The sequence below is a fragment of the Phyllobates terribilis genome, unplaced genomic scaffold (assembly GCF_046119375.1).
Source record: "Phyllobates terribilis strain yellow unplaced genomic scaffold, ASM4611937v1 Scaffold_2__4_contigs__length_985480577, whole genome shotgun sequence".
Taxonomy (NCBI): Eukaryota; Metazoa; Chordata; class Amphibia; order Anura; family Dendrobatidae; genus Phyllobates; species Phyllobates terribilis.
In genome coordinates, this window is record NW_027362762.1 from 67089621 (window position 1) to 67115285 (window position 25665).

Below are 25665 nucleotides of genomic sequence, written 5' to 3' on the forward strand. Positions count from 1 at the left end.
GCAGATGTGAAAGTGCAACCAACCCAGCGAAGGTAAATATAAGCGCAGGGGTCACCCTCGTAAAAAATGGCTGCTCTGCAGTGTTCTTTAATCCCACCGCCTTGCATCTTATAATCAGGTTTAGTGAAGACACATGAACATTTAAATTAGCTGTAATCTAGAACATATTGAGTTGATGAATGCCATATGGTGCTGAACGTACAGGAATGTGGCTGAAATCACTCTTTTCCAAGTGACTGCAATACGGCAGAGATCTCTTCTGTATGGGAGCGAGTGATCCTCATTGCACTTCATATGTTACAGCTACAGACCAGAAATGGAGAATATATATCTGTATAAACAGCTGGGTTTCCAGTCTAAGGCCAGAAAAGGCCATGCTCCATGGTGACTTTAGGAGACGTGAATATTGTAGTGTGGTATTTCCCTGTATCACCTCTATGTCACGGGTGTGTCAGGTGTGACAGACAGTCGCTCTGGATCCGGCTGTAGAAGGTCACTGCACTTGGCATTGCAGACGCCTTCTTGATCCTCTCATCTCTGTAGTATAGTTAAATCCTTCTTCCTTTAGGACCCAGCAGCGACCTCCACCTTCTGCTGCTGATTGACACACCCTTGCTTGATAGTTAAAAACTCCCAGTTTCTCCAGAGAGTCGCCAGTGATAGTTCTATGTACCTCTGTGCAGGCATGGAGCACTAGCAATCAGCTAGTTTCTTCTTTGGTGCCCTTGGAGGACAGTTGGCGTTATCTCTGTTGTGTCTGTTCAAGCTAAGTTTATCCCCTTTGTTTGTTTAACCTGGTTGTCTTTAGTTTATTGTGGGGCCTGACTAGTGCTCACCCCGTCCCCTCCCTATCTAGGGCCCAGCTCTAGGGACATTCAGGGCTTAGGTTCCTGCTCGGCAATAGGTATTGGACATGGGCATTGTTATACGCTGCAGTCCTGACCATATGGGCATTGTCATACCCTATCATCCTGACCACATAGGCATTGTCATACTCTATGATCCTGACCACATGGGCATTGTCATACACTATGATCCTGACCACATGGGCATTGTTATACACTATGAGCCTGACCACATGGGCATTGATATATCCTATGATCCTGACCACATGGGCATTGGCAAACCCTATGATCCTGACCACATGGGCATTGTTATACGCTGCATTCCTGACCACATGGGCATTGTAATACACTATGATCCGACCACATGGGCATTGTCATACACTGTGATCCTGACCACATGGGCATTGTCATACACTACAGTCCTGACTACATGGGCATTGTCATACACTACAGTCCTGACCACATGGGCATTGTCATACCCTATGATCCTGACCACATGGGCATTGTTATACTCTATGATCTTGACCAGATGGGCATTGTTATACACTATGATCCTGACCACATGGGCATTGCTATATCCTATCAACCTGACCACATGGAGATTGTCAAACCCTATGATCCTGACCACATGGGCATTGTTATACGCTGCATTCCTGACCACAGGGGCATTGTAATATGCTATAATCCTGACCACGTGGGTATTATTACATCCTATGATCCTGACCACATGGGCATTGTCATACACTATGATCCTGACCACATGGACATTGTCATACCCTATGATCCTGACCACATGGGCATTGTCATACCCTATGATCCTTAGTCTGACCACAGGGGCATTGTCATACCCTATGATCCTTAGTCTGACCACAGGGGCATTGTCATACCCCATGATCCTGACCACATGGGCATTGTCATACCCTATGATCCTGACCACATGGGCATTGTCATACCCTATGATCCTTAGTCTGACCACAGGGGCATTGTCATACCCTATGATCCTGACCACATGGACATTGTCATACCCTATGATCCTGACCACATGGGCATTGCTATATCCTATGATCCTGACCACATGGGCATTGTCATACCCTATGATCCTGACCACATGGGCATTGTCATACCCTATGATCCTGACCACATGGGCATTGTCATACCCTATGATCCTGACCACATGGGCATTGCTATATCCTATGATCCTGACCACATGGGCATTGTCGTACCCTATGATCCTGACCACATGGGCATTGTCATACCCTATGATCCTGACCACATGGGCATAGTCATATGCTTTGGTCACATGACGCACCTCAATAGAGCACAGGTACATAGTAGATAATGAATGAGTATAGCACATTACATGCAGATTTTCCGTGTTCTGTTGCGGCCCTGTATGGCTGCAATGCCCATATGGGAACGGACACATCTTACATCTGTCACACATTACAGTTGCAGGGTACATCTGGTGCTGAGCACCTTGAGCCGATCTCTTGTTGTAAGGATGAACCAGTGTAGTTTATCACACAGCACTGAGACAAATGAATCCGCAAAATCCTTTAAAAGCTGAATTTCCAATAAATAACTCCTCCTGAATACAGGAATAGGACTATGGGGGAGAAGGTTTATAAAAATGATTGCAAAGGACAAGAGGGAGGTTATATTATATCAGCTTTGATTTTCCAACCTGTTACAATGGCAGAAATCAGGTTGGTAATTACCAAGATAAAAATTACTTTAATTTTATTACTATCATGTAAAAGTAGGATTAGTTTTAGGTTTAGTCTTAAAGGGGTTCTCCACTTTGGACAAAGACTTCTTGTTTGATAGTTGCCTTGGTAAAATGCTAATCACAAAGTTCACCTTTATCACGCAGGTGATCACCTGTGATCGCTGCATAATCCTGGCAGTAACTGATCAATTTCCCCTACAGTGCCACCACAGGAGAATCAAAGCATTACACAGTGCTCATTCAAAGCACAGTCCTCCAGAGAGAGAACCGCTCTTTGTGGTCATTCTCCACTACGGATCTTAAACACAAGAGCCTCCTCTATTAACTCGGATTTTAATAATGGGATGTATAAAATTGGGTTTTCCAGCTTTTGGAGGTCTGAGCAGAGGGGCTTAAAATGTAACATGATTTGGGGTTAAAATATTGGAAGTTCTGGTTAATATAAGAGTCTCTAGATCCATATGGATGCTTCTGGGCCCCAATACGAAATCCATAATAGGCCCTCACCCCCAGGTGCATCTAGGAGAGAGGTCTTACACCCTCTTAGGCACAAGGACCCAGGAGACTGCCCCTTTAATCCATTCAGTATTACAGTGGCACGGACACCTAGCACTAAGAAGCTCAGGGGTGGGAAAGTGTAGAAATACCGAATCCGACATGTTTAAAAACATCAAAATGAGTTTGTTTTCATCAGATCTCAATGTTTTATGAAATGCAAAACTCTCCGTCATTAATACTTCTCGGATGCCTCGCTGGAGTGAAGGAGCGGCTACATGAATAAACATAGGCTGACATTTGCTGAATATCTGTTGGGAGTTTGAGGATGCGGAATTAAGTGATACATGCGTAAAAATAGACAATACTGGCGGCATTACTATTCATATACATACAGTTATATGAAAAAGTTTGGGCACCCCTATTAATCTTAAGCTAAATGTTTTATAAAAATTGGTGTTTTTGCAACAGCTATTTCAGTTTGATATATGTAATAACTGTTGGACACAGTAATGTTTCTGCCTTGAAATGAGGTTTATTGTACTAACAGAAAATGTGCAATCTGCATTCAAACAAAATTTGACAGGTGCATAAGTATGGGCACCCTTATCATTTTCTTGTTTTAAATACTCCTACCTACTTTTTACTGACTTACTAAAGCACTTTTTTTTGGTTTTGTAACCTCATTGAGCTTTGAAATTCACAGCCAGGTGTATGCAATCATGAGAAAAGCTACTTAAAGTGGCCACTTGCAAGTTGTTCTCCTGTTTGAATCTCCTCTGAAGAGTGGCATCATGGGCTCCTCAAAACAACTGTCAAATGTTCTGAAAACAAAGATTATTCAACATAGTTGTTCAGGGGAAGGATACAAAAAGCTGTCTCAGAGATTTAACCTGTCAGTTTCCACTGTGAGGAACATAGTAAGGAAATGGAAGACAGGGACAGTTCTTGTTAAGGCCAGAAGTGGCAGGCCAAGAAAAACATCAGAAAGGCAGAGAAGAAGAATGGTGAGATCAGTGAAGGACAATCCTCAGACCACCTCCAGAGAGCTGCAGCATCAACTTGCTGCAGATGGTGTCACTGTGCATCGGTCAACTATACAACGCACTTTGCACAAGGAGAAGCTGTATGGGAGAGTGATGCGAAAGAATCCGTTTCTGCAAGCACGCCAAAAACAGAGTCGGCTGAGGTATGCAAAAGCACATTTGGAGAAGCCAATTTCTTTTTGGAAGAAGGTCCTGTGGACTGATGAAACCAAGATTGAGTTGTTTGGTCATACAAAAAGGCGCTATGCATGGCGTCAAAAAAAACACAGCATTCCAAGAAAAACACTTGCTACCCACAGTAAAATTTGGTGGAGGTTCCATCATGCTTTGGGGCTGTGTGGCCAATGCCGGCACCGGGAATCTTGTTAAAGTTGAGGGACGCATGGATTCCACTCAGTATCAGCAGATTCTTGACAATAATGTTCAAGAATCAGTGATAAAGTTGAAGTTATGCAGGGGATGGATCTTTCAGCAAGACAATGATCCAAAACACTGCTCCAAATCTACTCAGGCATTCATGCAGAGGAACAATTACAATGTTCTGGAATGGCCATCCCAGTCCCCAGACCTGAATATCATTGAACATATGTGGGATCATTTGAAGAGGGCTGTCCATGCTCGGCGACCATCAAACTTAACTGAAGTGGAATTGTTTTGTAAAGAGGAATGGTCAAAAATACCTTTATCCAGGATCCATGAACTCATTAAAAGCTATAGGAAGTGACTAGAGGCTGTTATTTTTGCAAAAGGAGGATCTACTAAATATTAATGTCACTTTTCTGGTGAGGTGCCCATACTTATGCACCTGTCAAATTTTGTTTGAATGCAGATTGCACATTTTCTGTTAGTACAATAAACCTCATTTCAAGGCAGAAACATTACTGTGTCCAACAGTTATTACATATATCAAACTGAAGTAGCTGTTGCAAAAACACCAATTTTTATAAAACAATAAGCTTAAGATTAATAGGGGTGCCCAAACTTTTTCATATAACTGTATATAGGAATATGCCATACTGCAACCATAAAACCCCTATAGCTATGCCAACTACATAACCTCCAAACAATGCCGGCCACAGGACCAACATGGTATTAATCCCACAAAATCTCCATAATAGAGCCAGCCATGTTCACCACCAGAATATTGCCTGTCCCAGTTACAACTGCATGACCCACATAAGAGGACCAGACACAGGGCCACTATGGTTGTGACAGCCACGAATCACCATGTAAGTGTCAGCCAATAGCTTAGTAATCCACAGGATCACCATGGTGTGTCAGGCAGCGGAGTGTCAGCTACTGTACATGATCCAATATCAGCGCCATCCACAGGACCACCATGGTATGTCAGACATGGAATCCTATTTGTGCGTCAGTCACATACCCCAATAACAGTGCCATCCACAGGACCACCATGGTATGTCAGACATGGAATCCTATTTGTGCGTCAGTCACACATCCCAATAACAGTGCCATCCACAGGACCATTATGGTGTGACAACAGAGTAAATCTCTGAGTGCCAGCTACCGTACAAGATCCAATAATAGTGCCATCCACAGGACCATTATATGTCAGACACAGAATCCTATAAATGGATCAGCCACATATCCCAATAACAGTGCCATCCACAGGACCACCATTTTGTGTCAGACACAGAATCCTATAAATGGATCAGCCACATATCCCAATAACAGTGCCATCCACAGGAACACCATTTTGTGTCAGACACAGAATCCTATAAATGGATCAGCCACATATCCCAATAACAGTGCCATCCACAGGACCACCATGGTATGTCAGATATGGAATCCTATTTGTGCTTCAGCCACATATCCCAATAACAGTGCCATCCACAGGACCACCATTTTGTGTCAGACACAGAATCCTATAAATGGATCAGCCACATATCCCAATAACAGTGCCATCCACAGGACCACCATTATGTGTCAGACACAGAATCCTATATATGGATCAGCCACATATCCCAATAACAGTGCCATCCACAGGACCACCATTTTGTGTCAGACACAGAATCCTATAAATGGATCAGCCACATATCCCAATAACAGTGCCATCCACAGGACCACCATGGTATGTCAGATATGGAATCCTATTTGTGCTTCAGCCACATATCCCAATAACAGTGCCATCCACAGGACCACCATGGTATGTCAGATATGGAATCCTATTTGTGCTTCAGCCACATATCCCAATAACAGTGCCATCCACAGGACCACCATAATGTGTCAGACACAGAATCCTATATATGGATCAGCCACATATCCCAATAACAGTGCCATCCACAGGACCACCATTTTGTGTCAGACACAGAATCCTATAAATGGATCAATCACATATCCCAATAACAGTGCCATCCACAGGACCACCATTTTGTGTCAGACACAGAATCCTATAAATGGATCAGCCACATATCCCAATAACAGTGCCATCCATAGGACCACCATTTTGTCTCAGACACAGAATCCTATAAATGGATCAGCCACATATCCCAATAACAGTGCCATCCACAGGACCACCATTTTGTGTCAGACACAGAATCCTATAAATGGATCAGCCACATATCCCAATAACAGTGCCATCCACAGGACCACCATTTTGTGTCAGACACAGAATCCTATAAATGGATCAGCCACATATCCCAATAACAGTGCCATCCACAGGACCACCATGGTATGTCAGATATGGAATCCTATTTGTGCTTCAGCCACATATCCCAATAACAGTGCCATCCACAGGACCACAATTTTGTGTCAGACACAGAATCCTATAAATGGATCAGCCACATATCCCAATAACAGTGCCATCCACAGGACCACCATAATGTGTCAGACACAGAATCCTATATATGGATCAGCCACATATCCCAATAACAGTGCCATCCACAGGACCACCATTTTGTGTCAGACACAGAATCCTATAAATGGATCAATCACATATCCCAATAACAGTGCCATCCACAGGACCACCATTTTGTGTCAGACACAGAATCCTATAAATGGATCAGCCACATATCCCAATAACAGTGCCATCCATAGGACCACCATTTTGTGTCAGACACAGAATCCTATAAATGGATCAGCCACATATCCCAATAACAGTGCCATCCACAGGACCACCATTTTGTGTCAGACACAGAATCCTATATATGGATCAGCCACATATCCCAATAACAGTGCCATCCACAGGACCACCATTTTGTGTCAGACACAGAATCCTATAAATGGATCAGCCACATATCCCAATAACAGTGCCATCCACAGGACCACCATGGTATGTCAGATATGGAATCCTATTTGTGCTTCAGCCACATATCCCAATAACAGTGCCATCCACAGGACCACCATTTTGTGTCAGACACAGAATCCTATATATGGATCAGCCACATATCCCAATAACAGTGCCATCCACAGGACCACCATTTTGTGTCAGACACAGAATCCTATAAATGGATCAGTCACATATCCCAATACCAGTGCCATCCACAGGACCACCATTTTGTGTCAGACACATAATCCTATAAATGGATCAGTCACATATCCCAATAACAGTGCCATCCACAGGACCACCATTTTGTGTCAGACACAGAATCCTATAAATGGATCAGCCACATATCCCAATAACAGTGCCATCCACAGGACCACCATTTTGTGTCAGACACAGAATCCTATAAATGGATCAGCCACATATCCCAATAACAGTGCCATCCACAGGACCACCATTTTGTGTCAGACACAGAATCCTATAAATGGATCAGCCACATATCCCAATAACAGTGCCATCCACAGGACCACCATTATGTGTCAGACACAGAATCCTATATATGGATCAGTCACATATCCCAATAACAGTGCCATCCACAGGACCACCATTATGTGTCAGATATGGAATCCTATTTGTGCATCAGCCACATATCCCAATAACAGTGCCATCCTCAGGACCACCATTAAGTGTCAGACACAGAATCCTATAAATGGATCAGCCACATAACCCAATAACAGTGCCATCCACAGGACCACCATTATGTGTCAGACACAGAATCCTATATATGGATCAGTCACATATCCCAATAACAGTGCCATCCACAGGACCATTATGGTGCGACTGCAGCGTAAACCCCTGAGTGTCAGCTGCTGTACATGATCACTATAGCAGTACCGGCCACAGAACCGCTATAGCACTACCAGTCATAAGTTAACTATAGCAGTGTCAGACACACGACCGCTATAGCACTGCCAGTCATAGGTTAACTATAGCACTGTCAGACACATGGCCACTATAACAATGCCACTGGACTGCTATAGTAGTACCAGACATACGACCATTATAGCCGTGGCCACTATACCATGATTGCCAAAGGAGCCTCATAACAAACATAACATTGCCAGACATAGGACCTTCATAACAGTGCCAGCCAAAGAGCTCCCAGTAACAGTGCCATCCAAAGAGCTCTCAGTAACAGTGCCAGCCAAAGAGCTCCCAGTAACAGTGCCAGCCAAAGAGCTCCCACTAAACAGTGCCAGCCAAAGAGCTCCCAGTAACAGTGCCAGCCAAAGAGCTCCCAGTAACAGTGCCAGCCAAAGAGCTCCTAGTAACAGTGCCAGCCAAAGAGCTCCCACTAAACAGTGCCAGCCAAAGAGCTCCCAGTAACAGTGCCATCCAAAGAGCTCTCAGTAACAGTGCCAGCCAAAGAGCTCCCAGTAACAGTGCCAGCCAAAGAGCTCCCACTAAACAGTGCCAGCCAAAGAGCTCCCAGTAACAGTGCCAGCCAAAGAGCTCCCAGTAACAGTGCCAGCCAAAGAGCTCCCAGTAACAGTGCCAGCCAAAGAGCTCCCAGTAACAGTGCCAGCCAAAGAGCTCCCACTAAACAGTGCCAGCCAAAGAGCTCCCAGTAACAGTGCCAGCCAAAGAGCTCACACTAACAGTGCCAGCCAAAGAGCCTCCCAGTAACTGTGCCAGCCAAAGAGCTCCCAGTAACAGTGCCAGCCAAAGAGCTCTCAGTAACAGTGCCAGCCAAAGAGCTCCCAGTAACAGTGCCAGCCAAGGAGCTCCCAGTAACAGTGCCAGCCAAAGAGCTCCCACTAACAGTGCCAGCCAAAGAGCTCCCAGTAACAGTGCCAGCCAAAGAGCTCCCAGTAACAGTGCCAGCCAAAGAGCTCCCACTAACAGTGCCAGCCAAAGAGCTCCCAGTAACAGTGCCAGCCAAAGAGCTCCCAGTAACAGTGCCAGCCAAAAAACTCACACTAACAGTGCCAGCCAAAGAGCCTCTCAGTAGCAGTGCCAGCCAAAGAGCTCCCAGTAACAGTGCCAGCCAAAGAGCTCCCAGTAACAGTGCCAGCCAAAGAGCTCCCAGTAACAGTGCCAGCCAAAGAGCTCACACTAACAGTGCCAGCCAAAGAGCTCCCAGTAACAGTGCCAGCCAAAGAGCTCCCAGTAACAGTGCCAGCCAAATAGCTCCCAGTAACAGTGCCAGCCAAAGAGCTCCCAGTAACAGTGCCAGCCAAAGAGCTCCCACTAAACAGTGCCAGCCAAAGAGCTCCCAGTAACAGTGCCAGCCAAAGAGCTCACACTAACAGTGCCAGCCAAAGAGCCTCCCAGTAACTGTGCCAGCCAAAGAGCTCCCAGTAACAGTGCCAGCCAAAGAGCTCTCAGTAACAGTGCCAGCCAAAGAGCTCCCAGTAACAGTGCCAGCCAAAGAGCTCCCACTAAACAGTGCCAGCCAAAGAGCTCCCAGTAACAGTGCCAGCCAAAGAGCTCCCAGTAACAGTGCCAGCCAAAGAGCTCCCAGTAACAGTGCCAGCCAAAGAGCTCCCACTAACAGTGCCAGCCAAAGAGCTCCCAGTAACAGTGCCAGCCAAAGAGCTCCCAGTAACAGTGCCAGCCAAAAAACTCACACTAACAGTGCCAGCCAGAGAGCCTCCCAGTAGCAGTGCCAGCCAAAGAGCTCCCAGTAGCAGTGCCAGCCAAAGAGCTCCCAGTAACAGTGCCAGCCAAAGAGCTCCCAGTAACAGTGCCAGCCAAAGAGCTCCCAGTAAAAGTGCCAGCCAAAGAGCTCCCAGTAACAGTGCCAGCCAAAGAGCTCCCACTAACAGTGCCAGCCAAAGAGCTCCCAGTAACAGTGCCAGCCAAAGAGCTCCCAGTAACAGTGCCAGCCAAAAAACTCACACTAACAGTGCCAGCCAAAGAGCCTCCCAGTAGCAGTGCCAGCCAAAGAGCTCCCAGTAACAGTGCCAGCCAAAGAGCTCCCAGTAACAGTGCCAGCCAAAGAGCTCACACTAACAGTGCCAGCCAAAGAGCTCCCAGTAACAGTGCCAGCCAAAGAGCTCCCAGTAACAGTGCCAGCCAAAGAGCTCCCAGTAACAGTGCCAGCCAAAGAGCTCCCACTAAACAGTGCCAGCCAAAGAGCTCCCAGTAACAGTGCCAGCCAAAGAGCTCACACTAACAGTGCCAGCCAAAGACCCTCCCAGTAACTGTGCCAGCCAAAGAGCTCCCCGTAACAGTGCCAGCCAAAGAGCTCTCAGTAACAGTGCCAGCCAAAGAGCTCCCAGTAACAGTGCCAGCCAAAGAGCTCCCACTAAACAGTGCCAGCCAAAGAGCTCCCAGTAACAGTGCCAGCCAAAGAGCTCCCAGTAACAGTGCCAGCCAAAGAGCCCCCAGTAACAGTGCCAGCCAAAGAGCTCCCAGTAACAGTGCCAGCCAAAGAGCTCCCACTAACAGTGCCAGCCAAAGAGCTCCCAGTAACAGTGCCAGCCAAAGAGCTCCCACTAACAGTGCCAGCCAAAAAACTCACACTAACAGTGCCAGCCAAAGAGCCTCCCAGTAGCAGTGCCAGCCAAAGAGCTCCCAGTAACAGTGCCAGCCAAAGAGCTCCCAGTAACAGTGCCAGCCAAAGAGCTCCCAGTAACAGTGCCAGCCAAAGAGCTCACACTAACAGTGCCAGCCAAAGAGCTCCCAGTAACAGTGCCAGCCAAAGAGCTCCCAGTAACAGTGCCAGCCACTGAACTGCCATAAAGGTAAAATCCACCCCAGAGATAGTATGAGCTAAAAAAAGGGGGAAGGTGCTGGGGAATATGTTGGCTCTATACAAGTAAGGGTTATAATTTCCTGCATTTAGTCAACTCTTTCATCTAAATCTGGATTTATCTCATGATAGTCCAAAAATGACCAAACCCCGCGGAGCGCCCCTCTAATCTGCCTTCTTAGGGTCTCTTCATTCAGTTCTGGATGGTAACGTTTAATCTCCGCCTGTCACCCGTCACTTCACACCTCGTCTGGTCGGTAACTGAACCATGTCATTTCTGAAAACAGTAATTTACCCTTTTCTGAATGAAGATATATAATGGTCTGAGTAATAGGAGCTCCGGCCAGAAGACGTAAGCCGAGCATCTCCATGTCAGCGCTGCCCCGGCCTTCCATCAAATGCCATAATTGATTGCATAGGAAGCTTAGTAGCTCTTCCACATGGCGCTCATGTGACGGAGCCGTCCCCTGTATGCTTTCCCTCTTACACATTCACTTCGGTTTATAGATTCTACCTTTGTTATACTGGAAGATTAAAGGGGTATTCCTATCTCCAAGATCCTATCCCAATATGTAGTAGGTGTAATAATAATAGTATTAGCAAATACCTCTAGTTAGAAATGTAGTATAGTTCTCCTGATAGCCTATGTCTCTTTCCTCATGTGCAGGAATTGCAGGACCTTAGGTATCCATAGTTATGACCACTAGCAACTAGTTAACTGTCACTATATCAGTGGTGGTAGCCATGGATACTTAAGGTTCTGCAATGCCCTGCACATGAGGAAAGAGACATAGCGAATCAGAAGAACTATTCTACATTTTTAATTGGAGGTATCTGCTAATATTATTATTATACTTACTACATATTGGAATAGGATTTTGGAGATGGGAATACCCCTTTAAGTTGTCGTAAATGGGCAATGTAATTCACATTCCCCGGGATGAAAGATGGACATGACTTTAATGTAAACTGGTCATAGGTGATGCCGAAATTCTCGGGATTGGTGTATCTAAGCCTACCATGTGTGAGACTGCCACTGTCGACTGTGGGCTTAGAGAGGTATCAAGGAGGCACTATATAGCGGCACAATGCCCACCAGTCTGTATCATGGAAGCATAGTGACTGTGTTTGGTGGTGGTAGGGTCCCTGTACATTGCTTATCTCAAATATGTCATGAAGGCACCATATGGCGGCATAGTGACCATGGGTCCGTAAGATGAAACCAAAGACTCTTTGTGCCACTGTGCAGATGAATGGCATCATAAAGGCACCATATGGCGGCATAGTTCCCACCGGTCTGTAATTTGAAAGGATAGGGACTGTGTTTGATGCTGCACAGGGTCCCTGTACATTGCTTTACTGCTATCTTGCGCTGTATTACAGAGGTATCATGAAGGCACCATATGGCGGTACAATGCTCACCGGCCTGTGCCATGGAAACATAGTCGCTCTGTTGGTTGCTGTACAGGGTCGTGACTTCCATCTCATGTACGGTATATTAGAGAGGTTACGGCAGCACAGAGAACTGGGGTCAGTAATATGGAGGCATAGGGTATGTGCTCGGTGCCGTACAGGATCCCTTCACTTTGCTTTACTGTTCTCTCATTCTCACGCTATGGCACAGAGTTATCATGGAGGCACTATAGGGCAGCACAGTGTCAACAGGTCTGTAATATAGAAGCATAGGGCATGTGTTCAATGCTGGACATCGTTCCTGCTCCACTATTATCTCTATCGTGCAATATATTACAGAAGTATCATAAATGCACCATATGGCGGCATAGTGCCAACCGATCCATAATATGAAACATTAGGGGCTCTTTTTGCTATTGTGTAGGGTTCCTGCACATTGCTTTACTGTTCTCTCCATATCATACTATATTACAGAAGCATCATGGAGGCACCATATGGCGACATGGATATGGAAGTATAGTCACTCTGTTGGTTACTGCAGAACGTTCCTGCACATTACTGTTATCTATATGTCATGCTATATTAGAGAGACATCATGGGGGCACCATATGGCGGCACAGTGCTCACAAGTCTGTGACATGGCACCATAGGGACTCTATTTGGTGCTGTACAGGGTGAGGACCGTTATGCTGCCTGATGTGCACCACTATATGTGTTATTACATAGGATAATAAAGCCGCACATCATCCAGGATCATCAGCCATCTTGGTAGGAGAAGCACGCAGCAGGCTTTCTTCTAAGGCTGTTCTTCCGTGTGTTGCAGGTGGACTCTGCCCCGGATCCGCCGATCCCTGTTTGAACAAGCCGTGTCCTGAGGATATGCAATGCGTGGGGTACGAAGTCAGCCGGAGACCATTCATCTGCCAGTGCCCACCAGGCAAACTCGGAGAATGCTCAGGTAAAATCCATTATTCACAGAATATCTTCAATGCGGCCAGAAGCTTTTAACATTCATTTTTAATATCAAAGGATTACAGATTTCTCTATTCCGCAGAGGTAATAGATATAACTAGAAGGAGACAAACGGCGCGGCCAGTGTGGGCTGGAAGGTTAAGGCAATATTTCCATTTCCAAGATCCTATCCCAATATGTAATAGGTGTATTAATAATAATATTAGCAAATACCTCCAATTAGAAATGTAGTATAGTTCTTCTGATTTGCTATGTCACTTACCTCATGTGCAGGGCATTGCAATAGCTTAGATATCCATGGTTACGACCACTAGCAACTAACTAACTGTCACTATATGCGTGGTCGTAACCATGGAACCTAAGCTACCGCAATGCCCTGCACATGAGGTAAGTGACATAGCGAATCAGTAGAACTATACTACATTTCTAATTGGAGGTATTTGCTAATATTATTATTATTACACATATTACATATTGGGATAGGATCTTGGAGATGGGAATACCCCTTTAAGCATTTAGCCATCCAGGAACAACACCGAAAATAGTACCGTACTAATGTCACAATAATCCCTGCAGATCCCGCATGAATGAGTTCACAAACCCCCGCAGGAGGCAGAAACGTGGGGTCATAATATCCAGAGTCCAAAGTCAAGAAGCGAACAGTGATCCCCAAAAAGGGGACAACTCCATCCACATGCCCTCCCGGGCTCAATATCATAGTGGGGAGAGTTCCACCCAATGACACCCATGGGGGTCTCCCTTATATACCACATTGAAATGATATGACCCCCCTCAACAGCCCAACCCGTAGAGGATTGTCCTGATGGAGAAACCTCTTTACTATTATATTGATGTCATCACTACACTTACGTATAAGGTCAATGGCGTAGACCGTCGTCCTACCACACTATTAGCTAGAATCAGGGTCATTTTTCTAACTTTTGACTCCGCATTTACTACAAATTACGCTGTTTTGGACAATTCCTACATGTTAGTAGGGATAAGCTAACAATAAGGTGATCACTAACTGAACCACTGATGGGACATCCAGAGATCAGCTGTAATTGGATTCTGATAGGAAGTGTTCAGTTCTCCTACACTGCCCCCGCAGGGAAAGTGAAGAATTACACATTCATATGAGTAGAATGTCTGTATATCAGGTCTTCTAAGCTATTTCCATTCTCTACTCAGCCTTAAGATCATGATCCTAGACTGGTGACCCCCTAGTAGGCCGTATGAAAATGTTTTGATTTTTTTTTTATACTAGACATTCCCTTTAAATCTGCCAAACAAATCAGTATAGCTAAAGATAAAGTTATGAATGCAGTATGTTTCTTCATGATTTTAGGACATACTTCACTAAGCTTTGCTGGAAACAGTTACATCAAATACCGGGTCTCTGAGAACAGCAAGCGAGATGAATTCAGACTGGGCCTGAGGATGCGGACTCTGCAGAATAGTGCCATCATCATGTACACCAGATCCAACCCCTGCATGATCCTGAAGGTAAGTCGGTGGTGAAATGGGCTGTAAATCTCCACCTTACCCCATATTACACACATTGGGCCATGTACAACTCTAGATGACACCTTTGCATTTTAAAGATCCGAACCCTAAAGTCTTTCTTCTGCTCATGTGCAGCTTTTGGCCAATTACATAAGGCAGTAGAGACTCTGTGATTGGGTGATAGCTGTACATGCAGGCTTGGACTGGCCAACAGGACAACAGGAGAATCCTCCGGTAGGCCCCTCTGAAGAAGTGCTAATGAGTAGCGCAGAGAAAAAGTATCATCTTATCATTCATTAAGCAAGCTAGCCAAATTAATATTACATAGATGCAAAAGTAAATTTTTTTTTTTACTAGGGTCTGGTTATTTTTACATGTAACAGTGGGCCCCAAGAATCAGTATTACTGGTGAGCCTTTGTCAGTCCAGTCCGACACTGTGCACATTTGCAGTATTGCGGTACTCTTTCCATATGTAGTTTGCAGCAGGAATGGTTTTAGGGTCTCAGACTTCTCTATTTACTACAATGAGAGGAGGTGACCTCCCTAGAATCGTTAAGAGGATGAGGAAGAGCGGATAACCTTACTGCAATTGCTCCTTTACACATTTAAATGAACGACACATATAAATCTGATATTCTCTGCTGATTAAAAGAGTTTTCCACTACCTCTGAAAAGTTAAGAGTGTAGGAATTAGTGATGAGCGAGCATGCTTGTTTAACTCTTTCACCGAGTACACTCGGGTGCTGACCGAGTATCTTCTGCGTGCTCGTATATATGTTCGAGTCCCTGCGTCTGCATGATTTACTGCTATTAGACAGCCTCAACACATGCAGGGATTGCCTGTTTGTTAGGGAATCCTCACATGTGTTGAGGCTGTCTAACAGCCATAATTCATGCAGATGCCAGGACTCGAACATAATATATACGAGCATGTCAAAGATACTCGGTAAGCACCCGAGCATACTCTGTTGAAGGGTTAAGGTAGCATGCTCGCTCATCACTAGTAGCGATCCTTATAAAGGAAGGAAACAAGCAATACTTACCACTAGAATATCCCAGCACTGCCATTTCAGTTTTCTCCATCAGGACTAGAAGTGATGTTGCCCCGACCACCAATCATCTGACACTTGATGCCACTGATTGTCTGCAGAGGTCAGGTAACTGGTGGTTGGGATTTATTACTTCCAGTCCCATTGGAAAGCATGGGAGCAGTGGGAGATTGTAGTGGTAAGTATTATTTCTTTCTTCCAGGATCCCTAACTTCTGATTTCTATGAAGAAAACCCATTGAATGTATGTGTGTGTGTATATATATATATATATATATATATATATATATATATGTATATATATATATATATATATATATATATATATATAATTTTTTTTTTTTTTTATAGAAGTCAGAGCTTTTTTTCCAGCTCCAAATCCCCTGAATTGATAAAGTTAAAAGGAATCTATCAGCAGGTTTTTGCTATGTCTTAGAGCAGTATGTTATAGGGCAATAGAGCCTGATTCCTGTGATGTGTCACTTACTGGACTGCTTTTAGTTTTGATAGAATCCCTGTTTTCTCTGCTGTAAATATAGCCCTATACTATGCTGTGCTAAGATTAAATAGCAAAAACCTGTTGACAGATTCCTTTTAAATGCTGAAATTCTGTCTACTTGGGGAGGGGGGGAGGCTTTAAAGCTGACAAGTGAACCTACTAAATAATAGGCACCATCTGTTTATACTGTTATATGGTATGTCATTATTCCAGGAAAAATCATTAGCCAAAAAAGAAAAGCAGTTTGAACTTTTCTCCTAAAGCAAAAGCCATTTGAGGAGGTGTATAGCTCGGGAGGAATAGTTGGGAGGAATAGCTCGCTCTATACACTCATTACAAATCGTGACAATCCTCAGCTATTCTACATCAACTTGTTTCCTCTTTCCGACTGATTTTAGAATTGTTGGTTTCCATTCGAAAGGCTGCTGAGGATGAGTAACACAATAGATCCCTAGCATAAGAGGAGTGATCACTACCGGTAATCCTTACCATTTCTGTTCCTGCAAACTGCGGGGCCACGTTATATAGCTGAATGTTTCCAGATTTCATCGATGTGCCGATTCCTGTGATCTCAGCTTTATTCTCATACTCAGTGTGTCGCCTATAACCTAAAATCATACGTGTCATTCATCAGAGAAAACAGCTATTGGCTGAGGTGTAAATAGGGCATCACCATATTACGGTGTAATTATACACACACGCTATCTGGAAAGTCACAGGCGGAGGTCTCAGAAATTACATGGTTTATTATATGATTCTCCCTCGCCCTCCTCCCACCTCGTCCTTCCTAATTAATTATTATGTCTAACCTCCACTGAGAGAACGCGATCGGAGACCCCTTACAGTAAAAATATGATGTTTTCTGATTTTCACTCCTCAGTTGCCTTAATAAGACTCAAAGGCGGAGAAACTTTTAGTTTTAACATCATTTTGTCAAATTTTTGTTATATTTGAAAGTACAATGCAGCATGAAGATTTTGTATCTATTGCCGGCTGCAGAATGAGTTACCAGGGTCGGCCACATTATCTTTATTTTAACAGATGTGTTGAGGACACTATTTTGTGGCACTTACTATCATATTGGTATAGGTGCCACAAAATCAAGTCCCCAATCATGATACCATGGCCGACCTCGTCACCTCAATCTGCAGCCGGCAATAGACCATATAATACAGAGGCTATAGGAGGCAAACGGTGCAACATTTTTAATGAAACCCAATATCAAAAATGATTTTTATCCCCAGTTTCATGCATTTAAATAAGAAAAAAAAATCGTACTCAATGGAGGACACCTCCTTTAATCATTTTTTGTTTTAATAAAAGTTGTGAAAAAAACAAAAAAAACCCACAAAAACCTGATTTAAACAATAGGTCATTTTCTGACAACACATTCGTTTTAAAGGGGTTGTCCAGCCTTAGGCTACAAGTCTACCGTCATTCAATGACGCTGCAGACTTGAGAATCATCGCATCGTGCACACCACGCACTGTGAGGATTCTCCCAGGCCGGCGCTGGGAACGAGCGGTCAAGTGACTGGAAGTATGAGATTTTCATTCTTCCAGTCACATTCCAACTAGACATGTCCGGCCTTGCTCAATACACTTTCAGTGAACGAGGCTGGACACTGCTAGTCAGCATGTGTCTGCATGTATGAAAATCTCATACTTTTGGTCATGACGAGCCTGCCACTCCCAGCACCGGAAAATCCTCAGTGTGCACAATGCGAGGATATAGAGTGACTGCTGACTTGTAGCCTAAGGCCGGACAACCCCTTTTTAAGGCACATTTAGAACAAAATTGGTTTAGCAATTATCTGATCATATCAGTCAATTGTAGTTCCTTCTGCCTGCTTTGTACAGGAAATCATCTCTCTATGCCCTGTATTTTTGGTAAATTTGTGCTGGGCTTGAGTATAGACCCAGGAGCCAATCCGAACACACAGAGCTGCCTCATCTTGCATAGAAAATGGACTGATAAAGAGATATAAAGTGGATTTCAGACTTCCGTAGCCCTCTGGTAGACAATGTCGGTGAACTGGAATCACCGATCATGCTGTAGTAGGTATCTATTATGTAGCGGAATGGGCTCCCTGTGTATATATCTATATATAATCCGCCTAGGCTTCTGTTTTGTGTTTTAGTTCTGTTTACCAAACCAAATGAGTGTAATTTCTTCTCATGCATAATATAGCAAAAAAAGGGGAAAATCCAAAGCGCACCTCCCGTCTCCGGAGATTGCACAGCCCCTGTATCCTTCATCCCCCGTGCAGACTCTTTGAAGGCTTTCTAAAAAGCTTTTGTATGTAAATTGCTAGTCTGCTGCAGAACAGCGCGGCAGCACCCGGGGCGTTTAGGTCATTACAAGTAATTAAGGCTTGAAACTGTATTTTCCTGTGTTTAACTTTCTTTACACCAGAGTCAGATAAAGTCGAAATGCTGAATGATTGGGGGCACGTAAAGGAAAAGGAGGTAGATGGTAGACACAAGCAAATTTCACTATAGTCACAAGGACAAGGCACTTCTTATTTGTCCGAAAGAGTTGGCCCATGACTATGCTATGAGATATTTGAAGAAAGGGGTTAGCCATTGGTTGGTGCAGGACTTATGTCTAATGGAAGTGACAGGATGGCAAGTGCAGTACAGTGCGGCTCTACAAAGAAAGTGAGGCATTTTTTAACTTCATTCTTACAAAGGAAGAAAAGAAACCGAAAGAAATGTACAAGGGGGTGGATAATTGACAAATTGGGTTATGAAAGGGCAAAAACCTTGAGAGGGTTTAGTTTAATATTTATTTACTATGGTATTGCACTATGTTGCCTCCAGCAACCCGTAAATGGAGAAACAATTGCTATGCCTACGTTAAGACGTCATCACAACTGAGAGGACACCATTCTCTTCTGCAAGTGCACCTCATTACCAAGACCAACATTTCATGATGCCCATACAAAAAAAATAAGCTTCAGCCCAAAATTGGGATTTTGGTCCCTCAATACAACACCAAGAATTGTAATGTGAAATTGTGAATGTGTTAGGTGCCCTATTCTGACACAGGCCAATTAATTGGTTATGGGGAATCTCAGACTAATTTGACATCTTACAATATGAGTTTTTTTGTAGATTCCTCCTTTAAGGGATTCTGCATAAAGGCTGAAACGTGGATTACAAATGATGTCCTTTCCTTTTCAGCAAACATTTAACAAAGCAAAGATAGATGATATGTAAAGGCCAATTATAAGTATTAAAAAACTTCCACCAAGTCCAGCGGCTAGGACTCTTGTCTTCAGGCAAATTAGAAGGTGCTCCAAACTTAGAGTATTATTTAAAGGGATCTTCTCACCTACTGTCCCTAAGAGCGCACCACTCCCCCCATCTCTAGGAGCGCACCGCTCCCCCGACTCTAGAAGTGCACTGCTCCCCCGACTCTAGGAGTGCACTGCTCCCCCAACTCTAGGAGCGCACTGCTCCCTGTCTCTAGGAGCGCACTGCTCCTCCGACTCTAGGAGCGCACTGCTCCCCTGGTCTCTAGGAACACGCTGCTCCCCTGTCTCTAGCAGCGCACTGCTCCCCTGGTCTGTAGGAACGCGCTGCTTCCCCGACTCTAGGAGTGCACTGCTCCCCCGACTCTAGGAGCGCACTGCTCCCCTGGTCTCTAGGAACGCACTGCTCCCCTGTCTCTAGGAGCACTCTGCTCCCCTGCATGTAGCATTGCGCTGCTCCTCTGGCCTCTAGCAGCGCACTGCTCCCCTGCCTCTAGGAGTGCACTGCTCCCCTGGCCTCTGGGAACGCGCTGCTCCCCCGACTCTAGGAGCGCACTCCTCCCTGTCTCTAGGAGCGCTCTGCTACCCCAACTCTAGGAGCGCACTGCTCCCCCGACTCTAGGAGCGCACTGCTCCTCTGGTCTCTAGGAACGCTCTGCTCCCCCGACTCTAGGAGCGCACTGCTCCCCTGGTCTCTAGGAACGCGCTGCTCTCCCGACTCTAGGAGCGCACTGCTCCCCTGGTCTCTAGGAACGCGCTGCTTCCCCGACTCTAGGAGCGCACTGCTCCCTGTCTCTAGGAACGCGCTGCTCCCCAACTCTAGGAGCGCACTGCTCCCCTGGTCTCTAGGAACGCACTGCTTCCCTGTCTCTAGGAGCGCACTGCTCCTCCGACTCTAGGAGCGCACTGCTCCCCTGGTCTCTAGGAACGCGCTGCTCCCCTGTCACTAGGAGCGCACTGCTCCCCTGCCTGTAGCATTGTGCTGCTCCCCTGTCTCTAGGAGCGCACTGTTCCCCTGGTCTCTAGGAACGCGCTGCTTCCCCGACTCTAGGAGTGCACTGCTCCCCTGTCTCTTGGAGCGCACTGCTCCTCCGACTCTAGGAGCGCACTGCTCACCTGGTCTGTAGGAACGCGCTGCTTCCCCGACTCTAGGAGTGCAATGATCCCCCGACTCTAGGAGCGCACTGCTCCCCTGGTCTCTAGGAACGCGCTGCTCCCCTGTCTCTAGGAGCGCTCTGCTCCCCTGCATGTAGCATTGCGCTGCTCCTCTGGACTCTAGCAGCACACTGCTCCCCTGCCTCTAGGAGTGCACTGCTCCCCTGCCTCTGGGAACGCGCTGCTCCCCCGACTCTAGGAGCGCACTACTCCCTGTCTCTAGGAGCGCTCTGCTACCCCGACTCTAGGAGCGTACTGCTCACCCGACTCTAGGAGCGCACCGCTCCTCTGGTCTCTAGGAACGCTCTGCTCCCCCGACTCTAGGAGCGCACTGCTCCCTGTCTCTAGGAGCGCTCTGCTCCCCTGGTCTCTAGGAACGCTCTGCTCCCCCGACTCTAGGAGCGCACTGCTCCCTGTCTCTAGGAGCGCTCTGCTCCCCTGGTCTCTAGGAGCGCGCTGCTCCCCTGGTCTCTAGGAACGCTCTGATCCCCTGGTCTCTAGGAGCGCGCTGCTCCCCTGTCTCTACACTGTGTTCCAAATTATTATGCAAATAATATTTTCTCAGATTTTCCCAAATTACCTATATGAATTGCAGTCATTGTAATTTTCCAGTCAAATAACTATTAGAGGACAATTGAAAGGTTTTTGTACAAACTGCCTATGCTAACAGTATATTTAAAAAAAATAAAACACTCAAACTGCACTCAAAATGCATGTTCCAAATTATTATGCACAGCAGAGTTTTTAACCTTTTCATTTTAATAAAGAACAAAAAAATGGTCATTTTTGAAATTATAAGCATTAGCAGGTTATTACAAACTGAAATCAAACAGTTTTCAACTCAAAACTTTATTCTAGGTGATGTCACATTTGCACATAGGACCCCTTGTCCGAAAGGAGCTTCTGAACTCTCTCGTCCATTGAATTTGTCAGGTTTTGGATGGTTTCTGCTTCAGTTGTTTTGCATGAGGACAGAATACCCTCCCAGAGCTGTTGCTTAGATGTGAACTGCCTCCTGCCATCATAGACACTCCTTTTGATGATGCTCCAGAGGTTCTCAATGGGGTTGAGGTCAGGGGAGCATGGGGGCCACACCATAAGTTTGTCCCCTTTTATGCCCATAGCAGCCAGAGATGGCGATGTGTTATGTGCAGCATGAGACGGGGCATTATCATGCATGAAAATGATCTTGCTGTGGAATACACGGTTCTTCTTCTTGAACCATGGAAGGAAGTGCTGTTTGAGAAACTCAACATACATTATGGAGTTCATCTTTACCCCTTCAGGGATCCTAAAGGGGCCGACAATCTCTCTCACCATGATTCCAGCCCAAAACATTACTCCACCTCCTCCTTGTTAGCGCCGTAGCCGTGTTTGCATGGGGTGTCCATCAACCAGCCATCCTCCACTCCATCCATCTGGACCATCGAGATCATAGAATCATAGAATGGTAGAGTTGGAAGGGACCTCCTGGGTCATCTGGTCCAACCCCCTGCTCAAAGCAGGATTCACTAGATCATCTCAGACAGATGTCTGTCCAGCCTCTGTTTGAAGAAGTCCATTGAAGGGGAACTCACCACCTCTCGTGGCAGCCTGTTCCACTCATTAATCACCCTAACTGTCAAAAAGTTTTTTCTAATATCTAATCTGTGTCTCCTCCCAATTAGTTTCATCCCATTGCTTCTAGTCTTTCCTTGTGCAAATGAGAATAAAGATGATCCTTCTACAATGTGACAGCCCTTGTCATATTTGTAGACAGCTATTAAGTCTCCTCTCAGTCTTCTTTTTTGCAAGCTAAACATTCCCAAATCCTGCAACCGTTCCTCATAGGACATGGTTTGCAGACCAGTCACCATTCTGGTCGCTCTTCTCTGAACTTGCTCCAGTTTGTCTATGTCTTTTTTAAAATGTGGTGCCCAAAACTGTACACAGTATTCCAGATGAGGTCTGACCAAAGAGGAGTAAAGACCGATAATGACTTCACGTGATCTAGACTGTATGCTTCTGTTAATACATCCCAGAATTGTATTTGCCTTTTTTGCTGCTGCATCACACTGTTGACTCATGTTCAGTCTATGATCTATTAGTATACCTAAGTCTTTTTCACATGTACTGTTGCTTAGCTCTATTCCTCCCATTCTGTATATGCTTTTTTCATTTTTATTGCCCAGATGTAGTACTTTGCATTTTTCCCTGTTAAAAACCATTCTGTTGGTTGCTGCCCACTGCTCTAGTTTATTTAGGTCTTTTTGAATCCTCTCTCTCTCTTCTCTAGTATTAGCTATCCCTCCTAGCTTTGTGTCATCAGCAAATTTACTCGGTTTACCCTCAATTCCTTCATCTAAATCATTGATAAAGATGTTGAACAATACAGGTCCCAGGACGGAGCCCTGTGGTACCCCACTTGAGACATTCATCCAGCTGGATGTGAAGCCATTTACAACCACCCTTTGAGTCCGATCACTAAGCCAGTTATGAATCCACCTAACAGTTGCCTGGTCCATTGCATACTTGGTCATTTTTTCAATAAGGATGGTGTGAGATACTTTGTCAAATGCTTTGCTGAAGTCAAGATATACTATATCTACAGCATTTCCCTGATCCACCCAGTCAGTGATTCTGTCATAGAAGGAAATTAAGTTAGTCTGACATGACTTGTTAGTTACAAACCCATGCTGACTCTGGTTAATCACTTCATTCTTATCCATGTACTTACATACATGTTGTTTAATAATTTGTTCAAAGATCTTTCCTGGTATAGAAGTCAGACTCACCGGCCTATAGTTCCCTGGGTCCACCTTCTTCCCCTTTTTGAAGATAGGAACAACATTTGCTCTTCTCCAGTCTTCTGGGACTTCTCCTGTTCTCCAAGAATTTTCAAAGATTATGGAGAGTGGTTCTAAAATTTCTTCTACGATCTCCTTCAGTACTCTGGGGTGTAATTCATCTGGACCTGGAGACTTGAACTCATTTATGTTAGCTAAATATTCCCTCACAATCTTTCTGTTTACAGATAACTTGGATTCCTCTATTCCTTTAAAAGGACAGTGAAGATCAGTTGATGTTACATTTTCTTTCTGAGAGAAAACAGATGCAAAATAGGAATTAAAAAGTTCGGCCTTCTCAACATCCTCTCTTACCATTTCTCCATTTTCATCCTGTAAAAATCCTATAGCATCTTTGACTTTTCTTTTACTTTTGACATACCCCCAAAATCCTTTTTTATTGCTTTTGACATCTCTTGCAAGCCTTAATTCATTGTCAGCTTTAGCTAACCTGATACGTGCCCTGCAGGATCTGCAGACTGCATTATAATCTTCTTTAGATATGCCTCCCTCTTTCCATTTAATAAACATTTCTTTCTTTCTTTTTAGCATGTGTTTAAGTTCTGTGTTCATCCATCCTGGTTTCCTTAAATGCTTCCCATTCTTCCTACTTTTCGGGATTGTTAACGATTGTGCTTTGAGAATCTCATTTTTAAAAATTTCCCATCCTTCCTGGACATTTTTGTCCTTAAGGACATCCAGCCATTGGATCCCTCCTATTCTCTTTCTGAGTCTCTTAAAATCTGCCTTTCTAAAATCTAACCTTGAAGTCTGAGTCTTCACATGTCTTCCTCCTCTAGTTATCCAAAATTCTATAATAGCATGATCGCTGCCTCCTAGGGTCCCAGCCACCTTTACCTCCTCAACCATTTCCTCCCTGTTTATAAGGATTAGATCCAAAGTAGCAGATCCCCTTGTTTTCTCCCCTACCTTTTGGAAGATAAAGTTGTCAGCAAGAGAGGATAAGAATTTGCTTGACCTGTTAGTTTTACTTGAGAGAGATTCCCAACAAATGTCTGGATAGTTGAAATCTCCCATGACCACTACGTCATATTTTTTGGAGAACTTGGTCATTTGATACATAAAGAGTTCATCCATATCTTCAGCTTGCCCAGGTGGCCTGTAGTAAATGCCTACAATGGTGTCCTTTCCGTTGTTCTCTCCTTGTATTCTTACCCAAACAGTTTCCACAGAACTCCCAGTCTCTGAAGCTTCAATCTCTGTGCAGATATACGCTTTTCTAACATACAATGCAACACCTCCTCCTCGTTTATCAAGTCTGTTTCTTGCAAATAAGTTGTATCCTTTTAGCCTTTTATTCCAATCATGTGTATCGTCCCACCAAGTTTCAGTGATTCCAATGACATCATATTCCTTTTCCTGAATTAGTAGTTCCAATTCTCCTTGTTTGTTGCCCATGCTTTGTGCATTTGTATAAAAACATTTTAGTTTGTGATTGGTTTCTCTTCCTCCCATATTTTTATTATTTAAATTGTTTTGTCTTTGTTCTTCCTTTCCACTTCCAGTAGCAGAGATCTCAATAGTATTTGTCAGCTGTATAGCTTTTTCTGGCCTTTTGCTTCCCTTCCCACATTGTTCTAGTTTAAAGCTCTCCTGATGAGTGTAGCAAGGCGACTTCCAAATACATGTTTTCCAGTCTTCGTAAGGTGCACCCCATCTCTAGCAAGTAGTCCATCGTATAGGTAATTCATTCCGTGATCCAGAAATCCAAATCCTTGTTGACGGCACCATCGACGTAGCCAGTTGTTCACCTGTAGAATCTTATTCCACCTCATTGTTCCATGGCCATCCACTGGGAGGATGGATGAGAAGAC

The 25665-nt window shown here is 44.7% G+C and overlaps 1 protein-coding gene across 7 annotated transcripts in view; it reads left to right on the top strand.

Annotated features, from left to right (window-relative positions):
- FAT3 (FAT atypical cadherin 3) overlaps positions 1–25665 on the top strand; it is a 735917-nt gene that overhangs the window by 672258 nt on the left and 37994 nt on the right. For all 7 annotated transcript variants that reach the window (XM_073662065.1, XM_073662062.1, XM_073662061.1 and 4 more), the window contains 2 exons: positions 13392–13526; positions 14889–15046. In XM_073662065.1, coding sequence (XP_073518166.1) covers positions 13392–13526; positions 14889–15046 — 293 coding nt within the window. The remainder of the gene's footprint in view (positions 1–13391; positions 13527–14888; positions 15047–25665) is intronic.